Below are 15,196 nucleotides of genomic sequence, written 5' to 3' on the forward strand. Positions count from 1 at the left end.
CGCCCCCCTAACCCCCACCCCGCGCCCCACGCCGGACCCGCCGGCGCCACCAACTTGGGTCCCGACCACCGCTGTCCCCGGTGAGGGAGCTCCGCGCGGTCCTAGCGCTCCCCAGCCCCCCCAGCGCCCCATGTGCGACCCGCAGACGCCGCCATTTTGGGTCCCGACTGTGGTGTTGGGTGTTCTGACACACAGATGAGCCAACACGGTTGTATCTGGTACAACGCTATTTTATTCAAACTTACTATGTACAGTTTTGTCTTTGCACTCTGCACGTGGGGGTTCCCTGCTTGTGATGTTGTAACAGCTCTTCTCTGTTTCTTTGTCCCCAGACCTACTGACCACCAGGTGTCGTGCTCGTGCTTTTTATGTGGTTGGTGTTCTTGTCTGTGATTGGTTGTGGTGTTGTGTGCTCTGATTTGCCTGTTGGTGTGTCCATCATGATGTGTGTGTTTGAATATCATGACATCCCCCCTTTTTACAAAGATATGTGCCTACGTGGTAATAAATATGATCGTGTCGTGAGTGCATCTAAGAGTGTGTGTGTGTCGTGTGCAGCATGTGCATATGACGGAACTATGTACATGGGGCGATGTCGGGTGCGTCACATGAACCAAGTTGTACCATAACATAACATAAATGCGAACGAGAGAAGAAGAAAAAAAAACTTGAACAGTTGTCCAGTCAGACGACATCTGGAACGATAAACAACAACAGGTTATCATGTAATATTGTGCAACTTGTTAAACATATGAACGGTATTATAAGTCCAGTCTAATGGGCTTGCGACGAGTTCGGGTTGACCGTCAGGGTGGCACACCACTCATCGGCTGGATTGATGGCATTGACCTTGTTGACATCGATGACGGAAACGCGGAAGGCATGCTGGTCATCTGCATCACTTAACTGGAAGTCTTGATGCGTGGGCTGGACGGTCCTGACTTGTCTGCGAGATTGTCGAGGATGCGCCGGATCCATGGGTTGAGCCGAACGACAGTGGGCTGCGTAGTGGCCCATCTTGCCACATCTGAGGCACTGTCGGTTTTTTGCAGGACATTGCCCTTTTAAATGTAGAGCTCCACAATTGCCGCACGTCATGACGTCACGGCGTTCGTTGCGCCACTGCGCATGCGCAGTGCGATCTTGCGGTGGGCGCGCCTGCGCAGTGCGTCCCTCGTTGTGGCCGTTATTTTTGGCGCGCACCTGCGCGGGAGACCGCGAAAAGCGCGGGAAGCGGCCGCTGTCGTCCGGGCCGTGGGTCGGGAAGTAATCGACGGCCTGGATGCGTTCGGCGTTGTGGGCGGCCTGGCTTGCCGATTCGACGGCTGGGGACCCCCTCCGTGCCAACTCGGACGCCTGAAATCGGGCAAAACGGCAGGTAGCATTTTCGTGGAGGACACAGGCTTCCACAGCAGACGCTAAGGTGAGGCTTTTTATTTTAAGAAGCTGCTGGCGTAGGCCACTAGAGGCAACGCCAAAAACAATCTGGTCCCTGATCATGGACTCTGTGGTGGTGCCGTAACCGCAGGACTGCGCTAGAATCCGGAGGTGCGTCAAGAAGGGTTGAAAAAGCTCCTCCTTACCTTGCAGGCGTTGCTGAAAGAGGTATCTTTCAAAACTTTCATTTACTTCAACTTGAAAGTGCTGGTCCAGTTTGAGGATGACCGTGTCATATTTGGATTGGTTTTCGCCTTCTTCGAACACCAGTGAGTTGAAGACGTCGGTGGCGTGCTGACCTGCGTAGAAGAGGAGCATTGCAATCTTCGTTTCATCCGAGGCACTCTGTTTTTCGGTGGCACGGATGTACAGGTCAAATCGCTGCCTGAAGAGCTTCCAATTGGTACCTAGGTTCCCCGCGACTTGCAACGGCTGCGGTTTGTCGGTGCGGTCCATGTCCAGAATGGCAGGTTAGTAGGCAGGTATCGATCCACTCCTGTACCATGTGGTGTTGGGTGTTCTGACACACAGATGAGCCAACACGGTTGTATCTGGTACAACGCTATTTTATTCAAACTTACTATGAACAGTTTTGTCTTTGCACTCTGCACGTGGGGGTTCCCTGCTTGTGATGTTGTAACAGCTCTTCTCTGTTTCTTTGTCCCCAGACCTACTGACCACCAGGTGTCGTGCTCGTGCTTTTTATGTGGTTGGTGTTCTTGTCTGTGATTGGTTGTGGTGTTGTGTGCTCTGATTTGCCTGTTGGTGTGTCCATCATGATGTGTGTGTTTGAATATCATGACACCGACCACCACGAGGGAGGAAGGGCGCCGCCATCTTGGACCGCCCCAGACCTGTACGATGCGTGGGGGCGGCCATTTTGTCCACCCCCGCCGCCAGCTTGTGACCCCCCAGCCATGTGCGATGTATGGGGGCGGCCATTTTGTCCATCCCTGACGCCATCTTGGACGGCAACAACGGACCCCACTCCACTACTACAACCACGTCTCGCTTCAATTACGCTCGATCAAGCTCGGCCCCGGACACTCCAGACGACGACGACAACGGTGCTAATAAACGGCCACGAGACGCCATGCCTAGTCGACTCCGGGAGCACGGAGAGCTTTATCCACCCCGACACGGTAAGACGCTGTTCCTTGACCACCTATCCCAGCGCACAAAGGATTTCCCTAGCTGCAGGATCCCACTCCGTACAGATCCAAGAATTCTGCATAGTTACCCAAACGGTGCAGGGGAGGGAGTTCAAAAACTACAAACTAAACGTCCTTCCCCAACTCTGTGCCCCCACCTTGCTGGGATTAGATTTCCAATGCAATCTACAGAGCCTTACGTTCAAATTCGGCGGCCTAATACCCCCACTCACTATCTGCGGCCTCGCAACCCTCAAGGTGCAACCCCCGTCCTTGTTTGCGAACCTCACCCCGGATTGCAAACCCGTCGCCACTAGGAGCAGACGGTACAGCGCCCAGGACCGGACCTTCATTCGGTCCGAAGTCCAGCGGCTGCTAAAGGAGGGCATAATCCAGGCCAGCAATAGTCCCTGGAGAGAGCAGGTGGTAGTAGTGAAGACAGGGGAGAAACAAAGGATGGTCATAGACTATAGCCAGACCATCAACAGGTACACACAACTAGACGCGTACCCTCTCCCCCGCATATCCGATATGGTCAATCGGATTGCCCAATATAATGTCTTCTCCACCGTGGACCTCAAGTCCGCCTACCATCAGCTCCCCATCCGCCCAAGTGACCGCAAGTACACAGCCTTCGAGGCAGACGGGCGATTATACCATTTCCTAAGGGTCCCTTTTGGCGTCACAAACGGGGTCTCGGTCTTCCAAAGGGAGATGAACCGAATGGTTGATCAACATGGGTTGCGGGCCACGTTCCCGTATCTCGACAATGTAACCATCTGCGGCCACGACCAGCAGGACCACGACGCCAACCTCCAAAAATTCCTCCAGACCGCCAAAGCCTTGAACCTCACGTACAACGAGGACAAGTGCGTTTTAGCACCAATCGGCTAGCCATTCTGGGCTACGTAGTGCGCAATGGGATAATAGGCCCCGACCCCGAACGTATGCGCGCCCTCATGGAATTTCCCCTCCCGCACTGCCCAAAAGCCCTGAAACGCTGCCTGGGGTTCTTTTCATACTACGCCCAGTGGGTCCCCCAGTACGCAGACAAGGCCCGCCCCCTAATACAGACCACGACCTTCCCTCTGTCGACAGAGGCTTGCCAGGCCTTCAGCCGCATCAAAGCGAATATCGCAAAGGCCACGATGTGCGCCATCGACGAGTCCCTCCCCTTCCAGGTCGAGAGCGACGCCTCCGACGTAGCTCTAGCGGCCACCCTTAACCAAGCGGGCAGACCCGTGGCCTTTTTCTCCCGGACCCTCCACGCCTCAGAAATCCGCCACTCCTCAGTAGAAAAGGAAGCTCAAGCCATAGTGGATGCTGTGCGACATTGGAGGCATTACCTGGCCGGCAGGAGATTCACTCTCCTCACCGACCAACGGTCGGTAGCCTTCATGTTCGATAATGCACAGCGGGGCAAAATCAAAAACGACAAGATCTTAAGGTGGAGGATCGAGCTCTCCACCTTCAACTATGAGATTTTGTATCGTCCCGGAAAGCTGAACGAGCCGTCCGATGCCCTATCCCGCGGCACATGTGCCAACGCACAAATTAACCGCCTCCAAACCCTCCACGAGGACCTCTGCCACCCGGGGGTCACTCAGTTTTTCCACTTCATCAAGTCCCGCAATCTCTCATACTCTTTAGAGGAGGTCCGTACAGTCACAAGGGACTGCCACATCTGCGCGGAATGCAAGCCGCATTTTTTCAGGCCGGATGGTGCGCACCTGATTAAGGCTTCCCGCCCCTTTGAACGCCTCAGTCTCGATTTCAAAGGGCCCCTCCCCTCCACCGACCGCAACGCATATTTTCTTAATGTGGTGGACGAATACTCCCGCTTCCCTTTTGCCATTCCCTGCCCTGACATGACCGCGGCCACAGTCATTAAAGCCCTGAACAGCATCTTCACACTGTTCGGTTACCCCGCATACGTCCACAGCGACAGGGGGTCCTCTTTCATGAGTGACGAGCTGCGCCAGTTCCTGCTCAGTAAGGGCATAGCCTCAAGCAGGACGACCAGCTACAACCCCCGGGGGTACGGGCAAGTAGAGAGGGAGAACGGCACGGTCTGGAAGACTGTCCTACTGGCCCTACGGTCCAGGGACCTCCAAGTTTCACGGTGGCAGGAGGTCCTCCCGGACGCTCTCCACTCCATCCGGTCGCTATTATGTACGAGCACTAATCAAACGCCTCATGAGCGTCTCCTTGTCTTCCCTAGGAGGTCCTCCTCTGGAACGTCGCTGCCGACCTGGCTGGCGGCCCCAGGACCCATCTTGCTCCGAAAGCACGTGCAGGCACATAAGGCGGACCCGTTGGCCGAAAGGGTTCACCTCCTCCACGCGAACCCGCAGTATGCTTACGTGGAGTACCCCGACGGCCGACAGGACACGGTCTCCCTGCGGGATCTGGCGCCCGCCGGCAACACACACACCCCCCCGACACCATTCACCCAACCCCCCCGCTTCCTGCCACCGCCGCACCCCGCGACCGCCCCCTTCCCAGGAGGATCGGTTCCCCTCCCCTCAGGCCCGACCAAGAATAAAGCCCAAGCTGAAACCGTAAGGCTCCCGGAGACGACAACACCGATACAAGCACCACCACCACCACCGGGGCCGAGGCGATCGACACGGACGACCAGACCGCCCGACCGACTCGTGGCGTCGATCTAAATCAAAATATGGACTTTTCACAAGAACATTTTGCTTTTCTCCCTATACCCTCTGTAAATAGTTGAAACAGGACAAAATTGTACAATACTGTATTGTTTTTTCCTCCCAGGACCAGCCCTGTAAACCCTTACCACCATACGAAGCATCACCCCGCCGGGTTCATTTTTGACAAGGGGTGAATGTGGTAGTATGTATTGGGGGTCATGTGGGACTGGAAGCCCTAATGTCATTGGCTGACAGATCCCGGGTCCTGGTTGGCCGTTGACCTCTAGCTCCGCCCTGAAGGCGGAATATAAGAAGCCGGAGTCCTCCCCCGCAGGCCAGTCTACTATTGAGCTGCGGGGGAACAGACACGCTTAATAAAGCCTCATTGACTTCACTCTATTCGTCTCACGGAGTCTTTGTGCGCTACACACCTTCAACTACGAGATCTTGTATCGTCCCGGAAAGCTGAACGAGCCGTCCGATGCCCTATCCCGCGGCACATGTGCCAACGCACAAATTAACCGCCTCCAAACCCTCCACGAGGACCTCTGCCACCCGGGGGTCACTCGGTTTTTCCACTTTATAAAGTCCCGCAACCTCCCATACTCTTTGGAGGAGGTCCGTACAGTCACAAGGAACTGCCACATCTGCGCAGAGTGCAAACCGCATTTTTTCAGACCGGATGGTGCGCACCTGATTAAGGCTTCCCGCCCCTTTGAACGCCTTAGTCTGGACTTCAAAGGACCCCTCCCCTCCACCGACCGCAACATATACTTCCTTAATGTGGTGGACGAGTGCTCCCGCTTCCCATTCGCCATCCCCTGTTCTGACATGACCGCGGCCACAGTCATTAAAGCCCTGACACCATATTCACACTGTTCGGTTGCCCCGCATATGTCCACAGCGACAGGGGGTCCTCTTTCATGAGTGACGAGCTGCGCCAGTTCCTGCTCAGCAACGGGATAGCCTCGAGCAGGACGACCAGCTACAACCCCCGGGGGAACGGGCAAGTAGAGAGGGAGAACGGCACGGTCTGGAAGACCGTCCTACTGGCCCTATGGTCCAGGGACCTCCCAGTTTCCCGGTGGCAGGAGGTCTTTCCGGACGCCCTCCACTCCATCCGGTCACTACTGTGTACTAGCACTAATCAAACGCCTCATGAGCGCCTCCTTGTCTTCCCCAGGAAGTCCTCCTCTGGAACGTCGCTGCCGACCTGTCTGGCGGCCCCAGGACCCATCTTGCTCCGAAAGCACGTGCGGGCGCACAAGTCGGACCCGTTGGTCGAAAGGGTTCACCTCCTTCACGCGAACCCGCAGTACGCCTACGTGGAGTACCCCGACGGCCGACAGGACACGGTCTCTCTGCGAGATCTGGCGCCCGCCGGCAACACACACACCACCCCGACACCAATCACCCAACCCCCCCCTTCCTGCCACCGCCGCACCCCGCGACCGCCCCCTTCCCAGGAGGATCAGTCCTCCTCCCAGGCCCGACCAGGAATAAAGCCCAAGCTGAAACCATAAGGCTCCCGGAGAAGACAACACCAGAACAAGCACCACCACCACCGGGGCCGAGGCGATCGACACGGACGACCAGACCGCCCGACCGACTCGTGGCGTCGATCTAACAGTACAATGTGGACTTTTAACGAGAACATTTTGTCTTTTCCTGACGATTGCTGTAAATAGTTGAAACAAAAAAAAAAAACCTTGTACATACTGTTATATTGAAAGTTTTCCTCCCAGGACCAGCCTTGTAAACCCTTACCACCATGCGAAGCATCACCCCGCCGGGTTCATTTTTAACAAGGGGTGAATGTGGTAGTATGCATTAGGGGTCATGTGGGACTGTGAAGCCATGATGTCATTGGCTGACAGATCCCGGGTCCTGGTTGGACGTTGACCTCTAGATCCGCCCTGAAGGTGGAGTATAAGTACCTGGAGCCCTCCCCCGCAGGTAGTCTACTACTGAACTGCGGGGGAAACAGTCACGCTTAATAAAGCCTCATCGACTTCACTCTATTCGTCTCTCGGAGTCTTTGTGCACTACAGTGAGGATCCCCCAACAGGTGAGCTTGGTGGGGTCCAAGGGGTTGAAAGATTGGTGCACCATTTAAAAATGATGCTCCAATCTCTTCCTGCAGAGTGGAGCACCTTGATGCAGGATGTGCAGCTAGGTGCGGCTTCATCGGGGCATACCCACTGTGTGTGTGGGGGGGGGGGGTGGTGAGAAAAAAACAGAGTGCCATTAGATAGCGGAGTCATTCCCAGCTATTCCTGCCCAGAACGGACTCCACATTTACCATGTCAAAATATTTCCTCATTTCAGGGCAGCATGGTGGCCTCGTGGTGAGCACTGCTGCCTCACGGCGCTGCGGTCCCAGGTTCGATCCCGACTCTGGGTCACTGTCTGTGCGGAGTTTGCACATTCTCCCCGCGTCTGCGTGGGTTTCGCCCCCACAACCCAAAAAAATGTGCAGAGTAGGTGGATTGGCCACGCTAAATTGCCCCTTAATTGGAAAAAATAATTGGGTAATCTAAATTTAAAAAAAAAACCTTTCCTCATTTTTTGTCATAATATGGAGACCAAAATTCCTCAATGGTACTCCAAGTGTCATCTAACCAAGGTTTCGTACAGGTTTCATATGGCTTCTAATGCAAGGACAATATACAGCAGATTCTGGAAATGTGAAATAAAAACAGGAAATTCTGGAAATACTCAGTAGGTCAGGCAGCATCTGTGCAAAGAGAAATAGGAATAACCTTTCAGGTCATGACTTCATACCAGAACTGGGTAAAGTAAGAAATGCATTGTAGATCCTGGCAAATAGCTTGTCACAACAAAATGCACTGAGAACTATACTCAGTATAATTGATCCCACATTTTTCAGCCAATTATTTACAGGTTGTGAGGCAGTAAGACCTCACACCACATATATTTGTTTCATACAAATAAATAGAGGTATGCTCAATGCTACCTCTAACAAGTCTCAGTCTGCCATCTGACTAACAGCATCACAGACAAGGGGGACTGGTCCAGGTTGGCCACCTGACCCCCATCTGCACGCCATCTGGAAATTATCAGCTACAGAACTGATTCATCTCAGTGTGCCTATCACATCGTGTGAACTCAACAGCACCGGAAAAATGAATTATTCAGCATCAGCTTTCAGCCCACCAACCTCTGTGAAGGAATCCCTCATTGGACCTTGAGTCTGAAACCCACATGAAACAATGTTTCTTCTCGCTGTGATCGTTGTCCTGGAAATCTTTCTTTTCTCTGTCCCTCTTTTGCTGGATGAATGCAAAGAGAGGCACGCTGCGAACTTCCTTCAGTGTTTTGAGTGTGCGCGACTAAACTAACCCTTTGAGTTCACCCTATCTCAAGTTTGCTGTTGGGTTATTCATTGAAAGATTGAATCATACCAAAACCGAGGGTCTGGAAAGTACACCACCGCTTGTAAAGGGGAAAACAACTCAACACACTTTTCTGTCTATTGATGGGTGGTGGGAGGAGAATTCAGGGCTGTTTAAAGTAACTCCCCCCGTCCATCCGTAATAATGTTCTCAGTTCTTCAGCTTGTAGATATATGTTAAATGTAATGCTTGCCTTGTAAGTCAGCACATGGGATCAAGCAGGTGATACAGGCCACATTGCCACGAGGATACCTGGCAGCAGGGTAGCACAGTGAACATAGAACATACAGTGCAGAAGGAGGACATTCTGCCCATCGAGTCTGCACCAACCCACTTAATCCCTCACTTTCTCCCTATCCCCGTAACCCAATAACCCCATCTAACCTTTTGGACACTAAGGGCAATTTATCATTGGCCAATCCACCTAACCTGCACGTCTTTGGACTGTGGGAGGACACCGGAGCACCCGGAGGAAACCCACGCAGACACGGGGAGAACGTGCAGACTCTGCACAGACAGTGACCCAAGCCGGGAATCAAACTTAGGACCTGGTGCTGTGAAGCCACAGTGCTAGCCACTTGTGCTACCGTGCTACCTGTTAGCACTGTGGCTTCACAGCGCCAGGGTCCCAGGTTCGATTCCCGGCTTGGGTCACTGTCTGTGCGGAGTCTGCACGTTTCCCCGTGCCTGCGTGGGTTTCCTCCGGGTGCTCCGGTTTCCTCCCACAAGTCCCGAAAGACGTGCTTATTAGGTGAATTGGACATTCTGAATTCACCCTCTGTGTACCCGAACAGGCGCCGGAGTGTGGCGACTAGGGACTTTTCACAGCTGCTGCAGTTTTTCAGAAGGAATCTGCCATGAAGAAGTTGACTAGGACTAAATGTGCCATGAGACCATGGTCCAGGTACTAGCCTGATGTTCAGAAGCAAGAATCGGAATAGATCCTCGAAAATAGCCAGAATGTTTACATGGTCACCAGATTTATATATACACAGTGGGCTGGATTCGCCGGGCCCCCAGCCTCATGTTTCTTGGCAGTGCGCCGTTTGCTCCCATTGCTCGTCAATGGCATTTCCCATTTAAGCCACCCCACCCCACAGGGAAACCCTCGGATTGGGGTGCGCCATGGGCGGGAAAAGTGCACCGAAGAATTCCGGCCAGTACAAAAGTGCCAAGTCATACAAAGGCTGGGATTTTCCGGACCCCCACGACAGGTTATCCTGCGGCAGATGCAGTGAGCCATTGGCTGCCAGCTGGATCTTCCGGCCCCACCGAGGCAGGTGAGACTCTTGTGTGGTTCTCCCGGCCCTTCCACCGGGGAAGCCATCGCGAGGGGTAATCTTCAGCAGCGTCGGAAGATCCCGCCAGTGGGAGGGGTCAGAAAATCCCACCCTTGTGTTCCAACATTAATATCAGAGCAACATCTGGTTGGTGTAGCTGCTGCGTGGAATGAGAATGCCAAGTGTTGCGGCTGAGCCACATTTTACTGAAAGAACCTCAATGCCAAAAATACCGGCTTCCAGCGTTCATTGAACAGTGGTAAAAACATGCACATCCATTCATGTCACATCAGCAACATGGATGAAATATCTCTGAATTTCTATACGCCCAGCAACCAAACTGTGCAATGGTTAGAAATAGATCCAGGAAAAGAGAGGACGAGATTCGCGGTGGTACCAATCTGCATGAGCAATGGAACAAAACTAAAGCCAATGATCATTTTCAAAAGTAAAACTTTGCCGAAAATCCAGTTCCCTGCAGGATATTTTGTGCCTGTCCATGGCAATAGTCGGATGGAAGAGATTGGAGGGACGTTATGGATCAATAATGTGTGGAAAAGGCGTAATCAAAGAACGCAGTTTATTAGTGTGGGACATGTTCAGATCCCACATAACCAAAGAGATCAAGAGGTAGCTGCAAAGAATTAACATCCATGTTATAGTGATGCCAGGGGTCTAATAGAGTCGTACAGTACAGAAGAGGCCCATCAAGCCTGCATAAAACAACACTAATCCCATTTTCCAGCACTTGGCCCATAGCCCATATGATATTTCAAATGCTCATTCATGTACTTTTTAAAGGCTGTGAGGTTTCCCGCCTCTACTGCCCTCCAAGGCAGTGCATTCCAGACCCCCACCACCCTCTGGGTGAAAACATCTTTCCTCAAATCCCCTCTAAACCTCCTGCCCCTCACCTTAAAATGATGCCCCTTCATTATTGATCCTCCAACTACGGGGAACAGCTGCTTCCTATTCACCCTGTCCATACCCCTCATAATCTTATACACCTCAATCTTGTTTCCCCCCCCCCCCCCCCTCAGTCTTCTCTGCTCTAAAGAAAACAACCCAAGCCTATCCAGCCTCTCTACAATGCTCAAATGCCCCATTCCAGGAAACATCCTGGTTTACCTCCTCTGCACCCTCTCTAGTGCAATCATATCCTTCCTATAGTGTGGCGACGAGAACTGCACACAGTACTCTAGCTGTGGCCCAACCAAAGTTTTGTACAGCTCCAACATAACCGTCCTATTCTTATAATCTATGCCATGACTGATAAAGCCTGTCCTGCAAGCCTCCTTTTTAAAAATAAATTTAGAGTACCCAATTCAGTTTTTCCAATTATGGGGCAATTTAGTCTGGCCAATCCACCTACCCTGCACATCTTTGGGTTGTGGGGGCAAAACCCACGCAAACACGGGGAGAATGTGCAAACTCCACACGGACAGTGACCCAGAGCCGGGATCGAACCTGGGACCTCGGCGCCATGAGGCATCAAGGCTAACCCACTGCACCACCGCTGCGTCCCCCGCAAGCCTTCTGATAACTACCCTATCAACCTGTCCTGCCACCTTCAGGGGTCTACGGACAAGCAGCCCAAGATCCTTCTGTCCCCATGAACTGGACAGAGAGGAAGATGATTTGTTGTTGGGGAGGATGGTTCTGGAACTGAAAGGGCCAAATCTGATCCAGTGTGGGACCCTTATGATGATGCCACAGCCAAAATCACTTGGGATGAACTCAATTAGCTCTTTGTATTGAATGCCGAAGTCAATGGGCAATGGGCAGACCGAGGACAGAGAGGTCTGCAGACCAAGGACAGAGAGGTATGCTGACCGAGGACACAGAGGCCTGCAGACCGAGGACAGAGAGGTCTGCAGACCGAGGACAGAGAGGTCTGCAGACCGAGGACAGAGAGGTCTGCAGACCGAGGACAGAGAGGTCTGCAGACCGAGGACAGAGAGGTATGTCGACCGAGGACAGAGAGGTATGTCGACCAAGGTCAGAGAGGTCTGCAGACCGAGGACAGAGAGGTCTGCAGACCGAGGACAGAGAGTCCTGCAGCGCGAGGGCAAAGTGGAGAATAAAAAATGTCAAGCCACCAGGAGGTCGGGGTCATGCTTGCAGACTAGGCGGCGGTTTTCCGCAAAACAGTCACCAAATTTGCAGTTTGGTCTCCCCGATGCAGACGAGGCCACAATGTGAGCAGCGAATACAGCATAGTAAATTTTTTAAAACATGTAAATCGCTACGTCAACTGGAAAGTGAGGAGAGAGGAGGTCAAGGGGCAGGTGTTACATCTCCTGTGCTTACATGGAGAGGTGCTGGGGCGGGGGGTAGGGGGTTGGGGAGTGGGCAGGTTGTTGGGAGGTGATAGAGGAATGGATCAGGGTGTTGCAATGGGAAATGGTACTTTGGGAAATTTGGGAGGGGAGAGGATGACTTTTTCAGGTGGTAACTTCACGGTGGAATTGATGGCGGATGACAATTGGAAATGCAGGTTGGTGGGGTGGATGCTGAGGATAAGATGAACACTATAGTGGTTGTGGGAGGGAAGGCGAAGAGTGTGAACAGAAACTCAGGAAATGGGTCGGAGGTGGCAGATGGGATGGGTGGCTGACTTCCCCACTCTTTAATTTGATCCCTCGAGAAATGAACCAGATGGTTGCTGGATTTTTATAACAGCACAATTAACCTGTGTTGCTTCCTCTAGTGATTGGTGTATGTGTACACTCAGATCCCTGTTCCTATATGTAATTTGGACGTTTATTTTCCAAGAAGTATGTGGCTTCTTTTATTCATCTAACCAAAATGTACCACCGCACAATTATCTATATTATTAACAGGCTATTGTATTAATCTACCACTGTAATCAGGTTACCATTGAAATAAATCATTGTAACAAAATTCGACACCCCATTACAGGTTTTGCAGATGATTTTATGTTCAGACACAACTTAAATACATATTGAACGAATGTGAGGACAGGATATATATATGTGTGTGTGTGTGTGCATATATATTGTACAAAAACAGCTGAATGCTGAACTACATAAATGTGGACGATTCATGGTCACCAGAGGTTTGTGAACGAACAGAGGTAGCAAAATCACGAGGAGCAAAGTTAATACATTGGCCGTGTGCTTTATATCTGAGCAATGATAGCAAACAGCTGCGAACAATTCTGAGGAGCTGTGATCTAAATCTTTCACCGAAAAATACATAAATGACCGGGTTCAAGCAGCAATGTACAAACGTGATGGATTCAGTTACTTGCTGGGCAATATTAAGATGTAAGCGCAGTTGACAACCGCTGAAAACATTCAGCTCTTTCAAAGACTCCAGGAACGCCACAACATTGTGCGGCGTCCAAAATACAAAAAACACAATCACGACAGTGAATATCACTCTGATGGCCCTGTGTTTCTTGTAACTCTTGTTTTTGAGCAGAGTCTGAATTATTCTTGCATAACAGAAAATCATGACGGCCAACGGGACAAAAAAACCCAACACATTGTCTTTGAAAAGGGTGAAGAGTTTCCAACTCGATGCGTTTCCAGCTGGGAAGAAAGTGTGACAGACCTTTCTTCCGTCAATGCTGGCAGTTTTGTTAAATATCATTGTGGGAAGAGAGGAGAATAAAGCCACGCACCACATCACTGCACTCGAAATAATCGCGTTACGAGCTGTCCTACCTCTGACCGAAAACACAGCATGAACAATGGCAAGATAGCGGTCTATACTGATCAGGATTATGAACATTATGCCACCAAAGTAGCCAAGCAGGTAAACGACAGTAATGATTTTGCAAAAGGCATCTCCCCAAATCCATTCATTTGCGGCAAAATATGCCCAGAAGGGGAGTGTTACAACGAAAAGCAAATCACAAAGTGCTAAATTGAAAAGATAAATGTTTGTCATATTCTTCAGCCGTTTGAGTTTTAGAAGAATCCACAGGACAAGGATGTTCCCTGGGAGGCCAAACACAAACACGAGTGAGTAGAGCACTGGTAGGAAACTTCCACCAAAAACCTTTGCAGATCCCATGTCACATGGAGGAAACAAGTCTTCATCATAGTCATACTCGTATGTGGTGTTCTGCTCTTCAGACGTGTTCACCGTGAAACCCATCTCTCAGTAAACTAGAAACAAATAAGCGCCAGTCAGCGAGGCTTATCACTGAAATCGATCACAGCTGGATTTACAGAGATATGTCGCAACTCGGTTTAAACTTCAATTAGTCCGAACTGGTAACAGAGTTAATATGTGATGTTTCAGTACTTACTGGTCATGAAGGCCAGCAAAAAGGGAGAATTAATTCACCAGGTCTCATTACGTTAAAGCAGTTCTAAATAAAAAATAACAAATAACACTTACAATCCGCTGGCTGCGAGAAAGGTAGGCTTTCTCAATATCCACATGAACTATTGCCTCAGAAAAAAGTACAGCACAAAACCACTGGGGTAATATTGCTTCAAATGTTCATCAGAACATTCAGCATTTCCTGTCCCTGAGATGTTCATTGGGGCTCTGGTACTATCCAATCTTCATAAATGTTAAAGGTACACGAGATGACAAGTTCAACACCGACGCGGAAGGCCGGCTCGAGAATGAGAGCTGACAACCTGCATCTGCTAAACCCATCTTGCATCTCAGGTTTTGATCCCCCCTGAAGGCCCCTTACAGATGTTGAACACACTTTGCAGCGAGGATCCCTCCCACATATCAGTCCAACCATTCTGAACCTGGCTCTGAGCTCCAAATGTCTAGTCACACCGACCACTCCACTTCTTCCAATAAATCTGTCGGATTGCCTGGAGTAGAGTTCCTGTGGATTCTCTCGGCCTCTTGCAGTGTCTTTGATGGAACGGTGGTGACACAACATCCTGCTCAGAGTTGACATCAGCTTTGAAGCAGTTGAGCGAGCCTTCCTCCAGGTGGCAGTCTCACCTTCCTTCTGCATGTTGGCAAAAATGAGCTGCCCCTGCTGAATGCAGGTTGTAAGGACAGGCCCAACAATGACAGCCCGGTCAGTTTAACCTCAGTGGTGGGGAAGCTTCCAGAAACAATTATTCGAGATAGGATTAGCAGCCACGTGAAAAATGTGGGTCGATGAGGAAGAGCTCATAGATCATAGAATTTACAGTGCAGAAGGAGGCCATTCGGCCCATCGAGTCTGCACCGGCTCTTGGAAAGAGCACCCTACCCAAGGTCAACACCTCCACCCTATCCCCATAACCCAGTAACCCCACCCAACA

At 51.3% G+C, this 15,196-nt stretch overlaps 1 protein-coding gene across 1 annotated transcript; it reads right to left on the reverse strand.

Annotated features, from left to right (window-relative positions):
• Positions 1-12,868: 12,868 nt before the first annotated feature.
• Positions 12,869-14,768, reverse strand: LOC140425824 (C-C chemokine receptor type 4-like). The gene is made up of 2 exons (XM_072510221.1): positions 14,316-14,768; positions 12,869-14,080 (listed from the first exon to the last, which is right to left on the reverse strand). The coding sequence occupies exon 2, from the start codon at positions 14,067-14,069 to the stop codon at positions 12,987-12,989; it is 1,083 nt and encodes a 360-aa protein (XP_072366322.1). The 5' UTR covers positions 14,070-14,080; positions 14,316-14,768; the 3' UTR covers positions 12,869-12,986.
• Between the last annotated feature and the right edge of the window lie 428 nt (positions 14,769-15,196).

Source organism: Scyliorhinus torazame, chromosome 6 (genome assembly GCF_047496885.1).
Source record: "Scyliorhinus torazame isolate Kashiwa2021f chromosome 6, sScyTor2.1, whole genome shotgun sequence".
Lineage (NCBI taxonomy): Eukaryota > Metazoa > Chordata > Chondrichthyes > Carcharhiniformes > Scyliorhinidae > Scyliorhinus > Scyliorhinus torazame.